Source organism: Parasteatoda tepidariorum, chromosome 4 (assembly GCF_043381705.1).
Source record: "Parasteatoda tepidariorum isolate YZ-2023 chromosome 4, CAS_Ptep_4.0, whole genome shotgun sequence".
In the NCBI taxonomy this organism is placed as follows: Eukaryota; Metazoa; Arthropoda; class Arachnida; order Araneae; family Theridiidae; genus Parasteatoda; species Parasteatoda tepidariorum.
The window spans coordinates 81,295,979-81,312,346 of NC_092207.1; the positions used below are offsets into that span (position 1 = coordinate 81,295,979).

At 30.9% G+C, this 16,368-nt stretch overlaps 1 protein-coding gene across 1 annotated transcript; it reads left to right on the top strand.

Annotated features, from left to right (window-relative positions):
* The first annotated feature begins 2,341 nt into the window (after positions 1–2,341).
* On the top strand, positions 2,342–13,322 carry LOC122269279 (uncharacterized). The gene is made up of 6 exons (XM_043041533.2): positions 2,342–2,468; positions 5,235–5,336; positions 7,406–7,633; positions 9,319–9,366; positions 11,184–11,372; positions 12,560–13,322. Exons 1-6 carry the CDS (start codon positions 2,435–2,437, stop codon positions 13,141–13,143), a joined length of 1,185 nt encoding a protein of 394 aa, XP_042897467.1. The 5' UTR covers positions 2,342–2,434; the 3' UTR covers positions 13,144–13,322.
* The last annotated feature ends 3,046 nt before the right edge of the window (positions 13,323–16,368 follow it).

Below are 16,368 nucleotides of genomic sequence, written 5' to 3' on the forward strand. Positions count from 1 at the left end.
AATTGTTTAATGATATAAAATTTACCAGAAAATTCTTTATTTAAAAAAAAATCTGAAGTTAAGTGACTCAAAGTAAAGTTAAGTGACTCAAGTATATTATTTAGTAAAGTTTTAAATTTTCTTTCATGAAAATTTTCTGGACACAAAATAATAATTTGGGGTAAGAGGGAGGAAGATGGAGGGCAGCAGAATCGTTAATCTAATTTTATTTGGTATTTCTGTATGCTAACAAAGAAAATAATGCGTGGAATGACATTAAAAATTATTGTTACTTATTTTACTGCTTCACACCAATGTAGAAAATTAAGTAAAATTACATCGCAGAATTATTGTACTGCCATCCAAATCTTCCTCTTGCTTATTCCAAAAATAAAAAGCAATTCAAGATAATACCAGAAAATATAAAATCTAATTTTACATAGCGTCAAATACAATGCAAAATAATATAATAACGAACGTTAAATTATGTTAGTTTGTATAGAATTTTACTTTATAAAATGCACTACAACCTTTTATATCTTTCTAATATTCAAAAGTTAAACAAAATAAGGTCAGATTTTTCTTGTTTTCGAATATAATCTAATATAATGTGATACTTGTGTGCACTAGCAATACAAAATACGAAACAAATGAAATGAAATAAAAATAAAAATATGACCACCGAAGCCGACGTCTTCAGGGGGTACCGGCCCCGGTAGCCATTAAAAACAAAACCATTTCTATTTGAGGGAGAAGCAAAAGCTTAAAATATCTCCCTCAGTACCCCGATGGTTTTGTATAGAGGTCCAGGAAAAACAAGATACATTCAAAAGAATAAACAAATTACGAAANAAATGCAAATAATAATTTTATTTTAATCTTGAATAAATAAATAATGTGAATTTTACGAAAATAAATATTTAAATGCAGTTATATTTCATGATGGGAAGAAAAAAAAAAATTATAAATTTCACTCAATATAAATGAAATTATAGCTTTACAACTAATTAGTGAAGTTTTTAGTATACAATTTCATAACGTTAAAAATACATGGTAGTTGTGAAATTACAAATGACTAGAGTAAACTAAGTTTCCAGAATACCAGAAATGACTGAAATAATGACTTTTATAAACAAGTTCAATTGAGTTTTTGATAAAATTGACTCATTGCTAAAAACATTTAAGAATATATTAAAAATAAACATTTGTAAATTTGAAATATTCATTCATAGAAATCAGCTGGACACAAAATAATATTTAATTTGGGCTTAGAGAGAGGAAAATGGAAGGTAGCGAAATTTTGGTAAGATAATTTTATTTAGTGTTTCTTTATTCCTAGTAAAGCAAATAATGCTTGGAATGCCATTATAAAACTATTGATCTGTTTTACTGCTTCACAACTATCCAGAAAATTAATTAAATTATATCGCCGAATTATTGTACTGCCATCCAAATCTTCCTCTTGCTTATTCCAGAAATAAAAAGCAATTCAAGATAATACCAGAAAATATAAAATCTAATTCTACATAGCGTCAAATACAATGCAAAATAATATTATAACGAACGTCAGATAATGTTAGTTTGTATAGAATTTTACTTTATGAAATGCACTACAACCTTTTATATCTTTCTAATATTTAAAAGTTAAACAAAATAAGGTTAGATTTTTCTGGTTTTCAAATATAATCTAATATAATGTGATACTTGTGTACAGTAGTAATAAAATAGTCGAAGTTGTAGCAAACTACAAAAATAATGCAGTTTTTCCGACAGCTGATTAAGATTCTATTTGCCAGGCTACCTCTCATATTTTAACTATCAAGAATTAATAATTCAAAAATTATAATATACAAGTACTCTCAACTGTTAACTCGTGCATTTAAAAATATTTTAAACTTTTAAAATGAGGAGTTGTTTCATTATAATTTGTTAAAAATGTGAGTAATAATCATTTTACGAAAAGCAAAATTGGCAACAAAAAAATAATTCCGCAAAAGATAAATATGCGACTCCCTTTTTTAAAAAATTAAATTGAAGGGCAAATTTTGTCAATTGAATTCAAAGATAGTAAATAAATAATGATGCAAGAAATATTGACATAATACTTAAAATATATCTCTGATAAGGGGTCGATAGAAAATTCTTCCTATCAAAGAATAGATTTTTTTGTTCATCGTCTTCATATCTTATTCTCAATTTCAGTTTTCTTATGTTTTTAAGTTGATGGCTGTCTTTATCAAACAGATTACTTCCATGAAAGTATTTCACAAGAATAAAGATAAAAATTCAAAATCAGTTTATCAAATACGTAGAAGCTAGGTAGTATTGTTTCCTATCTTTATCTTCAAATTAAACCTTTTTTTATTTTAAATTTATTTTCAAGTACTGATTTTTATCGTGATTGAAAATAATTCATTCATTTTAGCATAAAGACTTTAGGAAGATTGACTCGAATATGGTGGAATACTTGAATTCGAAACTAATTTTGGGTGAGCTTACTTATATTTAGATTTATTTTATTTGATTTTCACTTAAAATATGAGGTTGTTAAAAAAATTAATGCGCAGCACGAGGGATTTGATTACATACTGAACAGACAACGGCAGATAATATTTATATACTGGAGAATTAAAAATCTTTAAAAACCTAATTAGTTTTTGAGAAAATACTTTATGCATAATATTAAATATTTATGCATTTATTTCATAGTATTACGGATATTATGTAACAAGATTTCTTATAGCCTTATTTGATTAAAAAGGCTGATATTAAAAAGCTGAAAATACTTTGTTCTAGTAGTGTTATAATATTTTGTTAATAGAAACACTAAATTAAACTACTGACATGCAAATAATTCTGTTTTTTATTTAAAATACAATTAGTTATTACTAAATCATAAAACTTCGATTTTATTAAATCGAATGAATAATTTTTCGTGAATTTGTTTTCAAAGAACCAATATTGAAAAAAAATTTCCATTCATTATTTTAAGTATTACTTTCAAATTCTGGATAATTGATTATAATTCTGTAAATTAATTTTTAACAATTATATATTAGATACGAGAATTAGATGTTATGATTCAAAACTTAATTAAAGAAACATTTGAAGGAACAAAGGAAAGAATTAAAATTTCTTAAGCAAACTTTAGCTATTTATCATTTTAAGTAACATTTTCAACATTTGTATAATCGTTTAATTTTTATAAATAATGAATTAGATGCGAAATTTCAAATTTCAAAACTCAACTTAATTAATCAATTTTTAATATAGTGTCTTATTTTCTCACAGGGTTCTAAATTTTATGAATAGAAATCTAGTGAAGGCCTTTAAAGAGCAAAGTATTGAAAAAAAGCTATAAAATATGCCTGCAACTTTTAAACAAACATAAAATTTTTACATACAATTTTTTTTTAAAAATTAAAACTTTCATAAGCATGGATTTTTTTTTCTGTTATAACTGGAGTCCTTTAAATGCAAGACCCTAAACCACTATCATATTTGCGTCTTCCTCACCTCAGTTAGGCACTGTACTTTTCAACAAATAATTGCGGAGCTCGCATTGCAATGGATTTAAATGACAGAAAGTAATTTTCAGATTTCATGTATTTTTAAAAATTACATTAAAATTTATCATTGTTGGTAATTAATATTCATTCTGCACATACTTCCACTATTATCATCAAGTCTGAATTAAATGTAGACCTACGAGGATCTTATAAGTTAACTTTAAACTAAAAAAATTCGTTAACAAACGTTAACAGCATAATTGAATTTTTGTTTTTTTTTTACTAAGGCCTAAAAAAGACATCATGACTCATATGTGATACACAGAACTTTTGTATATGACAATCAGTTAATAAAGTTTTACTAATTATATTTAAAATGTTGGTAATGGTTTGGATGACATAAAACAATTCTCGACCTTTCGAAAATTCAAAACTCTTCAAAAGTAATCTTTCATCGCTAAATTGCTTTTTAAAATGATTATTCTTATATATTAAATCGTAAAAGGAATCTTAAAAAGATGGTAGTATCATTTATTGGGTCGTTTTTAAAAATGATTATCTTAGGTAACTGACATGACAGTAAAAGACTGGACACTTCTCTTATACGACACAAAACAATAAATATGTAACAGGAATTTTAAAAACAATTCATTAGTATTATTGGACTGCAGATGAGTAGAGGAGACACTTTGTATGGACAGACAAGTCTCACTTCAAACAGTATCGAATGGATGTATGGGTATGAATATGAAGTTAATGTCATGAATTCATGGATCTTTCATGTCAAAGAGGAAATGCTCAGGTTAGTGGAACCCCTTCAGGATATGAAGAGAATGCAATTGGCATGATATGAAATCCCTGATATGTCTCTGACTGGTAGTTAAGTATTTTATCCAATAATCTCTGCCCATTTATGTTCATTTCAAAGTGCGAAGGAGTTTAACAACACCAGAAGGACAATGAGACACCTCCGCACATCGAGAGTTGCTACAAAGGAACGATCTTTTGACTTTAGACTGAACACCTGAATCTGCAGACATGAGACATTATTTGGCATGGTCTTGCAACGTGTAATTCAATAGAGATCGCCAACACGATATATGGATTACGTACACCTGAGGGATTCTTAGTCAGTACGAATTAACTCCAAAATGCCATCCAGCAGTGAATCCATATCCCGTCAGGACTTGGCGTGAAGTTAATGTCAGGTTACACAGCATTAGGCTGGTGTACTAGAATTTTTTCTCTGTGTATTTATTTATGACCCCTAATGTGTATACTTAATTTTAATATACTTTTCACATACATTCTAAAAATATATATTTCGGTTATTATGAACAGTCCTGTAAAACAAATTTCTTCACTTGAGCATCCAAATAAAGTGATTTCCTCGTTATGGAAAAATTGTATACCTACTTCTTTATGTTTCCACACATTTAAAAAAAATTATTCGTTTTAAATTTACAAAAATTTCACATAGCATTATATTCCACTTCTTAAAGAAAATATGAAGTAAAAATCAGTTAAAAATTCTTAACTTAAAATTTATGAATGTATCTGAAACTTTTCAAGCGGAAATGTTACACTTTCTGCAGGCTAATAGTTCTAAATTAATAAGTAATATATTCACCTTCTTAAAAAAAATTTATTTAAAAAATAAAATCTAATAATATAGTCATTTGTTGCTTAGTGAAAATTTTAAATAATGCATTCTTCAAAATGTATATAAAAATTTGCTTGTTCCAGGTGCAATGTCATGCTTAGCTATAGGCATCTTATTATTAGATTCACATGTGGATGCTTCAGCAATAAGATCAAGAAGCAGCTCTGAAGAGAATTCCGAAGAAAGTAATCGTAGATTAAATTTTTATAAATAATTATTACATTACCTAATATCTTGCAAGATTACTATGCATTGATACTTTAATAGTAATTTTTCCTTGTGTCTTGGAGCACATTTTTTTATATCTTGTTATTTAAATTCCGATCAGTATTATCCCTTATAAGGTGTTCATAAGTTTTCTATTAAACAAAATAACATGAAACAACTCTATATCAAAATTTACAACATAATTTCAAGGTGAAAAAATCCTGTCTAAAATTTCATAACATTCTCTCAAAAACAACTATTTCAATGCATAAAACTTTCAATGAAAGGAGAAAATTCCAATATTCCATTTCAATTCAATCTTTTAAATGTGAAAAATCTCCATAAAATTCCAACATAAATTTTTATATTGCGCACAAAATTACCCATATAAAAAGAAAAAACCTCTAAATGAAATTTTATAACATCTCTTGCAAGCATTCAATCTTTGTCTAATAATTCAAACGTGAAATTTCATAACAGACTATGAAGAAAAATCCCCGCATAAAATTTTGTAGCATTCTAGGAAAGTGAAAAATCCTAATACAAAATTTTATAAAATTCTATGAAAGTCTAACGAGTCTCAAATATTTTATAAGATCATTGCATTGTCACTGGAGAAATCATACACTGCATGAAAGAGAAAAAAAAACCTACAAAAAATATTAACCTATGACAATTAAAAAACCTTTGAATATTTTTTTTAAAAAATCTTATGAAAGAGAAAAATCCCGACACAAAATTTTATAACATTCTGGAAAGTTAATGAAAACTATATAAAGTCATAATAGCCTGAAGATGATAAATTCTTATATAAAATTGTACAACATCCTATGGTGGAGGAAAATCCTAAAATAAAATTTCGTGTTATTCTGTAAAGATGAAAGCTCCCTATATAAAATTTTATTACATCCCGTGAAAAAAAAATTTACTTCTCAAAATCGAGGGGCAGGTGAAAAATTCTAATTAAAATTCAATAACATGCAATGAAAATTAAATACTTCTCAACTTGTATATTCCAGGGAAATTGAAAAAATATTTTTTTTGTGCATGAACGGCTGATTTCCTCAAAAAACTGAACTTGAAAAACTAGTCTTGGTCATAAATAGGAATAATTTATGTTTTTATAATTCGTTTTTTTCTGTTAAAAAACTCTTTCTCGGTTATTTTGAATTAATGCAATTAGAAATAATGATTTTTTAATTACAAATATTACAAATAAAATGCTTAATAGCACTCAATTTTCATGAAAAATAAAAATTAAAAAAAAAATATTTTGACGTATTTTTTTCTAACGTAATACGAACCTATAGTAACAGTCTTTAATCTTAAAATACTTGTTATATCACGGCACCACTTTAAGAATTACAACAAGAAAAAGAAGTGTTTTGCAAATGCAGAATTATTCCGTTTACAGAATTGTCTTACCAGGATACGGAATCGTTTTGCTTTTACAGAATTAGCCGTTTACAAAGCTTCTTGACCAATGTACCAAATCGTTTAACTGGTACAGAACTACCCTGGCAACAGAGATTTTAAACTTGATACAGAATTTCGGAAAGAATTACCCCTTTCACAGCGTGGTTTATTGCAAGACTTTCACTAATGAATCACTGAGTTTCTAGGGGATAATTACAGAGGAGTGGAATAGAAGACTTCAGTGCATGACCAGTGCTAGGAGTACTTCAGTTTCTGGTTTGAGTACGGGGAATTTTCTGACCAGGAACTCATGAGTAAACTGATATTTCGAAATTGCATTTTTTAACAGTTTAGTATTCGAAAAGCAATTTCACTGTACCGAAATTTTGTGATGAAAAAAAATGAGTGCGATTGGGGCGTGGATTGAAATGATTACCCTACTTTGGGATGGGGGTAGGGGTTGAAAATTACTGTTGGTTAACCAATACTTATAAAAACAATTTGTAAGTATTTTTCCATTTCTCTATTAAGGAATTTATTCATGTTCTAGTATGGTATTACCCCATATCAAAATAGAAGTTTTATTTATATTATATCATTTTTTCATATTTTTATGCTATGAATATAATAGGATGGGGCAGAGATAGGGATTGGAGAGACCGAGACAAGGATAAAAAGAAGAAGAACTTCAAATGTCCATCGTCCTACGGTACCTTCTCCGATATTGAAGATTGCTCAGCATATTTTATGTGTAACAATTGGAAATCCAAGTGGAAATCCTGTCAAAAAAATAAACGTTTTGACAGGTACAGAAAAGTTTGTCTTCCATTCATTATTGCCGTATGTGATGACGGAAGTGGTGAGTTATTAACAAATTCACTAGATATTTTTCCATTGCTCTAATCAAATTTCTATTTCAGATTTTATTGAACATACTAGGTAAATGCCCGTTTTTCTCATAGGAAAGAAAAAGAGCAAACTATCAATAGATCTGTATTAGTAAACATTACTAAATCATTACAGGGCCGGGATAGCCTGGTCGGTAGGGAGCTAGGCCCATGTCCGAGAGATCGTGGATTCGAACCCAGCCGGCCGAAGACTCCCCGTGAAGTAAAGTGACTGATGCATGTTAAATCTGTCGAGTGGCAAAAGTCCTCCATATTCCCGTAACAAATCAATACCTCTGGGGGTACTAGATTGGAAATCGATCGTTCTCTGATTCAGGTCAAAATTACGATCTGCGGATGAATGAATGGATGGATGAATGGGTCCACCCTATAAACGGGTCCGACGTATGGTGTGACAGAAGTCGAATTCTTGGCCATAGATGGCGCCATTGAGAAACAAGAACAATCGTACCCCTTCTGCCTAAACAAGCATACGTCAACAACAACAACTAAATCATGCAAGAAAAAAAAATAATAAAGAGCATATACTGACAAAAAAAGCAAAACTAAAAATTTCCATTTTTTTTTAACATATAATTATTCGTTCTAATACAAGATGGTTTCGCTCTGTTAGATTAAAGAAAAAACGCTTTTGTCTTTTTTTAGAAGTTCTCCACATTAAAATGAAAGTTAATTTTATTTAGAATCCTTTTTATTATTTTAGAATCCTTATTATTATTTTCTTACTTTTCTTTGTTAATCTCTCTTTCATTCTTTCCTTCGTATTTATTGATTAATACAATGGTATGTTTTCAGCCTTGAATTCCCAAAATAGAATCTCTCTCTCTCTCTCTCTCTCTCTCTCTCTCTATATATATANGTCGAAAAAATATGAGTTCTTCACATTTGTACTGAAACTATGTCTGCTAAAGTGATATTGAGTTTTTTTTCAGGTCGTTTAGCTTTATATAAGTTTAACACAAAGTAAACCTTTTTTTTCCTTGAAGGTTATAAGTGCCTAAAAACATAATTTGCTTGCAACCTTGCAGTATTTTATAGTTACTTAGTTCCAAAATATATATATATATATATATATATACGAACAAATTACTCAGATTATTAGCGTCGAGAAGAACTGTGTAATATATAATAGAAAGATTATTTCTCTTATAAAAACATTTATTTGCTCCAAGGAAATTAATAAACTTCTTACACTCATTACAAAATTATTGACAAAAAAGGAAGACAAAAAGCATGAATATTGAATGTTTAAAAACAATATTTAAAAGAATAATAAAAACAAAAAAGTGTAACAACCGTGTGTATTTTTTCAGTTCCTTTTTAAAAAGTTGTCTAAAATATACGTTATGGACGGTAATTACAGAAGCACTTGCATATTAGTTTATTTTTCATTTTAGATTAAAGTTTAAATCATCTATTTAATTTTATATATGTAAATTCCCCGTGCAAAATTTTTCTTCCGTTTATTCATTCAAAATAATTCATTTTTCTTTTTAAGAAGTAATACATAATTTAATTAGAAACATCTATGTTGCCACAAATATTGAAAAAAGTGCTTTGGTAAAAAAGAATATCTCATGCATCATTTTCTTCATTATTCTTTCTCTCTAATTGCATCAAAGTCATATTTTTCCAGATGACAAAAAGACAACGAGAGGGGTAGTTGGAACCACAACTCCTAAAGGTAAATGTTTTGTTGAATTGTTTCATAGCACATCATTTTAAAATAATAAATAAGTTGTAAAAATTTCATAGTATTTATTTATTTTTTTAAATTTATGCATTAGCACTTTGTTAAAATTTTAATAAATGATTAAATAGATGAAGACTTATGTGTAAACGATAACAAAAATCTAACACAGGAACGAAGATTTAAAAATTTCTAGTGAATACACTATCTGCTCAAAAGTATCCGGACACCCCTTAAAAAAGTGGTTCTGGCGGGGGACGCAATTTGGTGCGTAAACAAGAGCTATAAAAGTGCTGGTAGTGGTTTGTCAGGTTGTATTTATGCCTTTGTGAGATAATGAGTGAGTGAGACAATGAGCGAGTGTTTCTTTAGTGACTGCATTGCTGCGACTATTAAGTATGGTGGTGGAAGTCTAATGGAGTGGGGATGCTTCTCTTGATTTGTTTTCGGTCTATGGTTGGAAACATGAACTCTGAGATGTATGTGTACATTCTGCAGAATAACTGTTCCTTTCACACATCGAGGCTTGCACATACGTGGTTTGAGGAAATGTGTGTATAAAAACTGAACTGACCTTCTCAGAGCCCCAATCTAAATCCCTGTAGAACACTTTTTAGACGAATTAGAACGCAGGTTACGCAGCCAGCCAAATCGACCCTCCTCACTGAAGGCCCTCACTTCAGGTGTGATGGAAGCCTGAAGTCAATTAATATGGCCCCCGATTGAAAACTGGTGGAAAGACATGTGCAGGCTGTCATCGATTCAAAAGGGGGACCAACATCAAATTAATATGTGCCTCAGAATGTTCTAAATTAATACCACTGGGTGTCCGGAAACTTTTGGCCTGATAGTGTACCTCCACTTGAGCTCTGTTTACGAGACGGCGCTATATTTGGGAAGTTTTATTGAGATTTCTATTTAAATTCGCACGTTGTTATTCATTAGATTTTTATATTTTTAATTGTAAATTCTGAAAGGATGGGAGACATAGATCGATATTAGGAAATTAATATCACGATGTAAGTAATGTGTAATGGTTGTCATTATTTTAATGTTATCTTCAGTTTTTTATTTCTGCAGTTAAAATTAGATGGGCTAACACATTAAGTGGTAAATAGAACAAGTCATATTGTAAACAGTAAAAGGACGATAAAGATATAGGATGATGGAATGTTTTTTTTATGGATAAAAAGTAATCGGAGGTAGTAACCCGGATGTCTTATTACGAATTTTAACCGCATGCGTCACCTGTGCTTAGCTTTATGTAGCTCCTCATCCATCTTTAGAGAGTCTTCTAGGGTCATCCATCTTCTAGGGAGAGACCAACTTTAGATGTATCGCATGCTATCTCGATTAGGGGTCTCCCAAAAAAAGACAATTGATTTAAAAAAGCAATTAAGGAAAATCGTAAAGACATACGATTTGCTAATTTATCCATAGAAAACCGGAATTTTATCCTGTTTTATTCCTTTTTAACCCTAACTTTTATGATTAATGGCAAAATTCGTCTGCAGATGGCGCTGCTAACTGAGCGAAAACTAAAAGAATGTATTCCGCTACTCTACAGACTATTCGAACTTAAATACTTTCATCGATGCCTACTTAATTTGCACTTTAGCCAATCCACGCTGTTGCTACACCATCCGTCATCAAATAGTATTACTAGTTTTGAGTTTTGGTGAAAATATAAATTCAAAAATCACATTTATAAACAAAACTTCAGGAGTAAATATTTTTTTTATATAAATGCCCTGCACAGCTTATATAAAGTATACTTTTAAGGTAAATAGTGTGTTTTCTGTATGTTACAGATAATTCATTCACGTGTCCAAGCTTCATGGGAACTTTTCCTGATCCAAATGACTGTTCCAAGTACTACGAATGCGCTTTCTTTATTCCAAGTTTAAAAACATGTGAAAAGAATTTTCTTTTTGACGGAGTCAAGAAAAAGTGCAAACCAGAAAGGGAAGTGAACTGTGGATCAAGAAAAAGACCGACAAGTAATAAAAGAGTTTTTTTTCTTCCGGTCATACAAATATTTACAATATTTACTTTAATTCCTGGTCGCTAGACTTTGAGGAGCCCTAGGTTCTGGATCTTTTAAAGATTCATCCTGTTAAGCTGACCCTACAAAATAACTAAGGACTAAATACTTTCGCTTGCATTATTCTATGAAGTATATATATTTTTTCCCGAATATTGTTCCTAAAAATGAACATTTTTTTTACGCTATAGCTTATTTTTTATTAAAAAAAACATATTTTTTAAATTACATATTGTTGGGCATCACTAGAGTCATAACCATATTTCAATATAATTGTTTTGTATGTTGACAGGTACATATTTCAAGCTTTAATGCCACTAACTAGATTTGTCAGTGACTGATATTTTTCTAAATTATATATTTGTGAATCTTAGATAGTCCTTTTTCATCCACTCTCATCCTTACAAAGATACATTTTCCGATGCTACTAATTAAATTTTTAATAGAAACTATATAACTTGAAATCTATGTAAGAAGCTTTCCCTGACGAGAGAGGCCATGGAGATTAAAGCTTCAAAATTTTGTGATCAAACAGCATTGTGGTCATGTGATCAGATTCACTTCCCGTAAGAGCTGGTTAACACCGATCTGAAGATGAGCGGGATTCAAGCCGGAGCCAGGGATTGAATCGCAGCTCTTCGCATTGATATACCAGTAGTCTTAACCACTATGCCATCGCTGTTTCCTAGATAAAAAAAGTACTCTGTACTAAATTATAAATTGTCCGTAAATAAAAATACCAAATTAAATCCATTTTTTGGGGTGATTATGAAAATTTTCCAAAGAATTAGTACCATTAGGCCTACAAACTTATGCATATTTTTCTTAATTGAACACTAAAAACTTTCAAAACATGAAAAGAAAAAAAAAGAAATAACACAAAAAATATCCTTTTATTTAGAACTCATGATCTTTTATCTGCCTAGTTCGCCATTACCCAAGCATAGTTGGTCTTATTTAATGGAAAACAATTTATAACACCTGCGATAAAAAATAGAATGAATGTTTATAGATGGTAGAGAGTAAAGTGGGTTATGAAATTCCATATAATCTGGTAATTATTTCACGGCAGTTGAATTCTTTTTGATTATAACGAAATTTTGTAATAGCTCTGATATAACAATATTTTTTTCATAAATTTAGGTGAAACCACAGTCGGTACAACACCTATACCAACAAGACCAGAACCAACTACAACTACCTCACAGCCAACAACCACTCCACCTACAACTCCACAACCAACCACCACCCCGCCTACGACTCCACAGCCTACCACTACCCCGCCTACAACTCCACAGCCAACCACAACCCCGCCTACGACTCCACAGCCTACCACTACCCCGCCTACAACTCCACAGCCAACCACAACCCCACCTACGACTCCACAGCCTACCACTACCCCGCCTACAACTCCACAGCCAACCACAACCCCGCCTACAACTCCACAGCCAACCACCACCCCACCTACAACTCCACAGCCATCCACTCCAACTCCAAAGCCAACTGGACCACCTGAAACAGATTGTGATGAGGATGATTTGGATTGCATCATTAAAGAAACTGGGGAGATTCCTGAATGGTTTGAATGCCCAGAAGACATTGGAGCCTATCGTCATCCAAGTAGCAATAAGCTCTTCATTTTCTGCATGAATTGGAAGCCTCATGTGAAGAAGTGTGGACAGAACTTAGTGTATTCTGAAAAAATGAGAACTTGCGTTACGCCATAAGATGAAAAAAAAAGTTTTCCTTGCGTAATAAGGGATTTTTTGGTTCATAGTTATGTAAAAAGTACCAAAAATAATGTTATTTATATAAATAAATCTTAATATAATAAATGTTTGTGACAAAAAAATATTTACTGTAGAATTCATTTTGCTGTACTAATAAACGAAGGAATTTGTGTGACTGTCTATGTGTCTCTCTCACAACTCCTCGAACGGTTTGAACTAGAATCCTGAAATTTGGACAATGCGTGCAAAGGGAACTCGTCCTCAACAGTAAACTACAGTGCCCCTTTATGTATTAATGGTTGTACCTTTGTAAGGGTTAACACATTCAAATACCTTTTGCACTGTTGTTAACGATCAGCCCATACTTAGAGCAAAAATCAACAATCGAGTCAAAATGGCTAATAAGTGTTTCTTTGGACTGAGGAGACAATTAACCTTCTCAGCCAAAAACCAAAGCTAAAACTCTATAAGACACTCATGCTTCCTTTAATGCTTTATGGAAGCGAAACTTGGACCTGGACCCTAAATTCACATATACAGCGGTCACTGGACAACTTCAAAAGAAAGAGCCTCCGAGCTATTTTTGGCTCAATTGAAGAGAGGTGATGCTGACAAAACAGATATAATTTCGAGCTCTACCGACTCTATAAGCATCCCCAAATTTCACAAATAATTCACAGTAATAGGCTGGGATGGCTGGGCCATCTATGGAGATGCCCTGAAAATAGCGCCATGAGAATCGTCTCCTTTAAGAACCCCGAGGGGTCACAACCCAGAGGTAGACCCCCTACTAGGTGGCTCAACGACATCGGAAATGATCTGAAAACGCTAAAGATTAGAAATTGAAAGAGAGTTGCCATGGACAAGAGACGTTGGCGGTTGTCATCCGTTGATGCAGCCACGGCCTGCAATGGGCTGTTGCGCTGACAAAGAAGAAAAGGGAAATTAAGGCTGTAACGCAGTGTTTCCCAACGTGGGGCCAACGCCCCACCGGGGGGGACAATTTGACACCTGATTTGGGGCAATTTGATTGTAAAGAGGGGCAATTCAAAAATGGACTCGACATGAGTTTAAACCTTTTGCTCTGGGCCATTTAAATGCAATGCGAGATTTCGGTGACAAAATCGAAAGAAAAAAGCAAATTCTTGAATAATTGCGGACAATAAATATTATGTGACTTAGGGATTTTTAAGGCAACAAACCTGAAATGAAGTATCTGTTTACAGCTGATGGTAAAGCATTTGTGAGTTATTCAGTCAATATCTTTGAAAAACTGAATATATTAAATAAGAAACTTTAAAGAACAAATAAAACTCTTGTTGATGCAAAGGCGAAGATATTTGGTTCCATTACCCTTGTTGAGTTATGTCAGAAATATATTAACAACAAAAACTTAGAACAGTTTCATTGGCTCCAAAAATGTGAAGTAAATGATACCGTTTTACTTGTTATTGTCTATCATCTGAAAATTCTATTGGCTGATTTAAAAGAAAGATATTCTGATTTAAAAAAAATTTATTTTCCAACATGGATGTTGCATTCCATGTTAGTGGGTTTGTCTGATATATCAAATATACCAAGAAGAACTTGCAGAAATACAAAATGATTAGTCAGTTAAAACTTCATTTAATATGAAAGGAGTGATGTCATGGCTTTGTGAGGAAACAGAAAACAAATACCCAAATTCAATCAAATGTGCAAGAAAACTATTGTTACCGATTCCATCTTCATATTTAGCTGAATGTGGATTTAGTGCTGTAAATGATTTACTAGTAAAAAAAAAAGAAATCGTCGGGATATAACACAACAGGGAAACTTGAGACCGAAGCTAACCAAATTGGAACCTAACATAAAATCTGCATCAAGAGCAAGGATCTCACTAAATTAAAATATTAAATTATAGAAAATTTTTTATTAAAATTATTTTGCATTTGAATTTTAGTTTTTCATTATATGTTTTGAAAATTTACTTACTGTGAGTGATTTCTTCCTAAAACCTATCCTTTAAGTTTCTTAAGTGAACAATTCAATTTTTTAATATTGAAAATTATGTATATGTTACATAGGGGGGCATAAGAATTTTAGAAAGGTTTAGGTGGGGCATGGTACAAAAAAGGTTGGGAAACACTGCTGTAAAGAGAAATTTTGACCGTTTTTACTTATGCATTTATTAAACTAACTTGATTATAGCAATAACTCCCCCTGAAAAATCAATTATCATACCACAACCATTTTGGTATGATAATACCAAACTAGATATGGACTAGAACATAGCTATATTCTGCTCTCACTTAATTTTTTTAGCGCAAGTAGTACATAGCTATATTTTGCTTAATATAAAAATAAAGCATCAGTTCTAGATTTTAAAGTGGCTAATTTTAAAACTTATAGCACATTAATTTTATTTGTGTCATAAATAACTCTTCAGCACAAAGTGGAATGTGACAGATTATTAAAAATTCAAATTAAGAAAATGTGTAAGAAATTTGATGGATTTGCTACAAAATTGTAATTTGTCATTTTTCTCAATTGTAACAAAATTTGTTAACCACATTCAACAAAATACTTAGCACAGATAACCTAAGATTTTATAAATATACATATATATAGAGAGAGAGGAATATAGAAATAGAAGAATATAGAAACGACGGTTTTTTCTTTTGTTTTGAAGTTTTCGAAAAAATTTAAAATTTTACAGTTAATCACCATGTTTAGTTTTTCATTTATAATAAACAATCAGATTTCTGTGATTCATATATAGTTATAACACTATTTCGATGTTATCTAATTCTTTTCCTTGTGAATATTTATAGAGTTAAAAGTTTTTTTATTTTTATTTCCAATGGCCAAGGTTACAAAAGACCACTCACCACAAAGGGAGGAACAACAGAATAAATAAACACAAACAATAACAGACGTGGCAAGAAAAGTCTATGAACCCAATAAGTCTCCTGCGCGCCAGTAACGCTCACACAAAAAGATGTCCTTTAGTGCCGGGCAAGTTAAAAGTTTGTTTATAAATTCCTTTTTCAAGTTTTCTTATGATTTTGTTAACCCACTTTGTAGAAGAAAATATATGAACAAATTGACATCATTTTTAGCAACAATGGGAAACTAAATTGTTGCATCAAGTAACATGAATTGCAGAAAAAATATTACTGACTTTGTTAGAGTGTAGTGAAGAAGTCCAAGTTTTTTTAAATGTTTGGGCAGTGGTGTAAG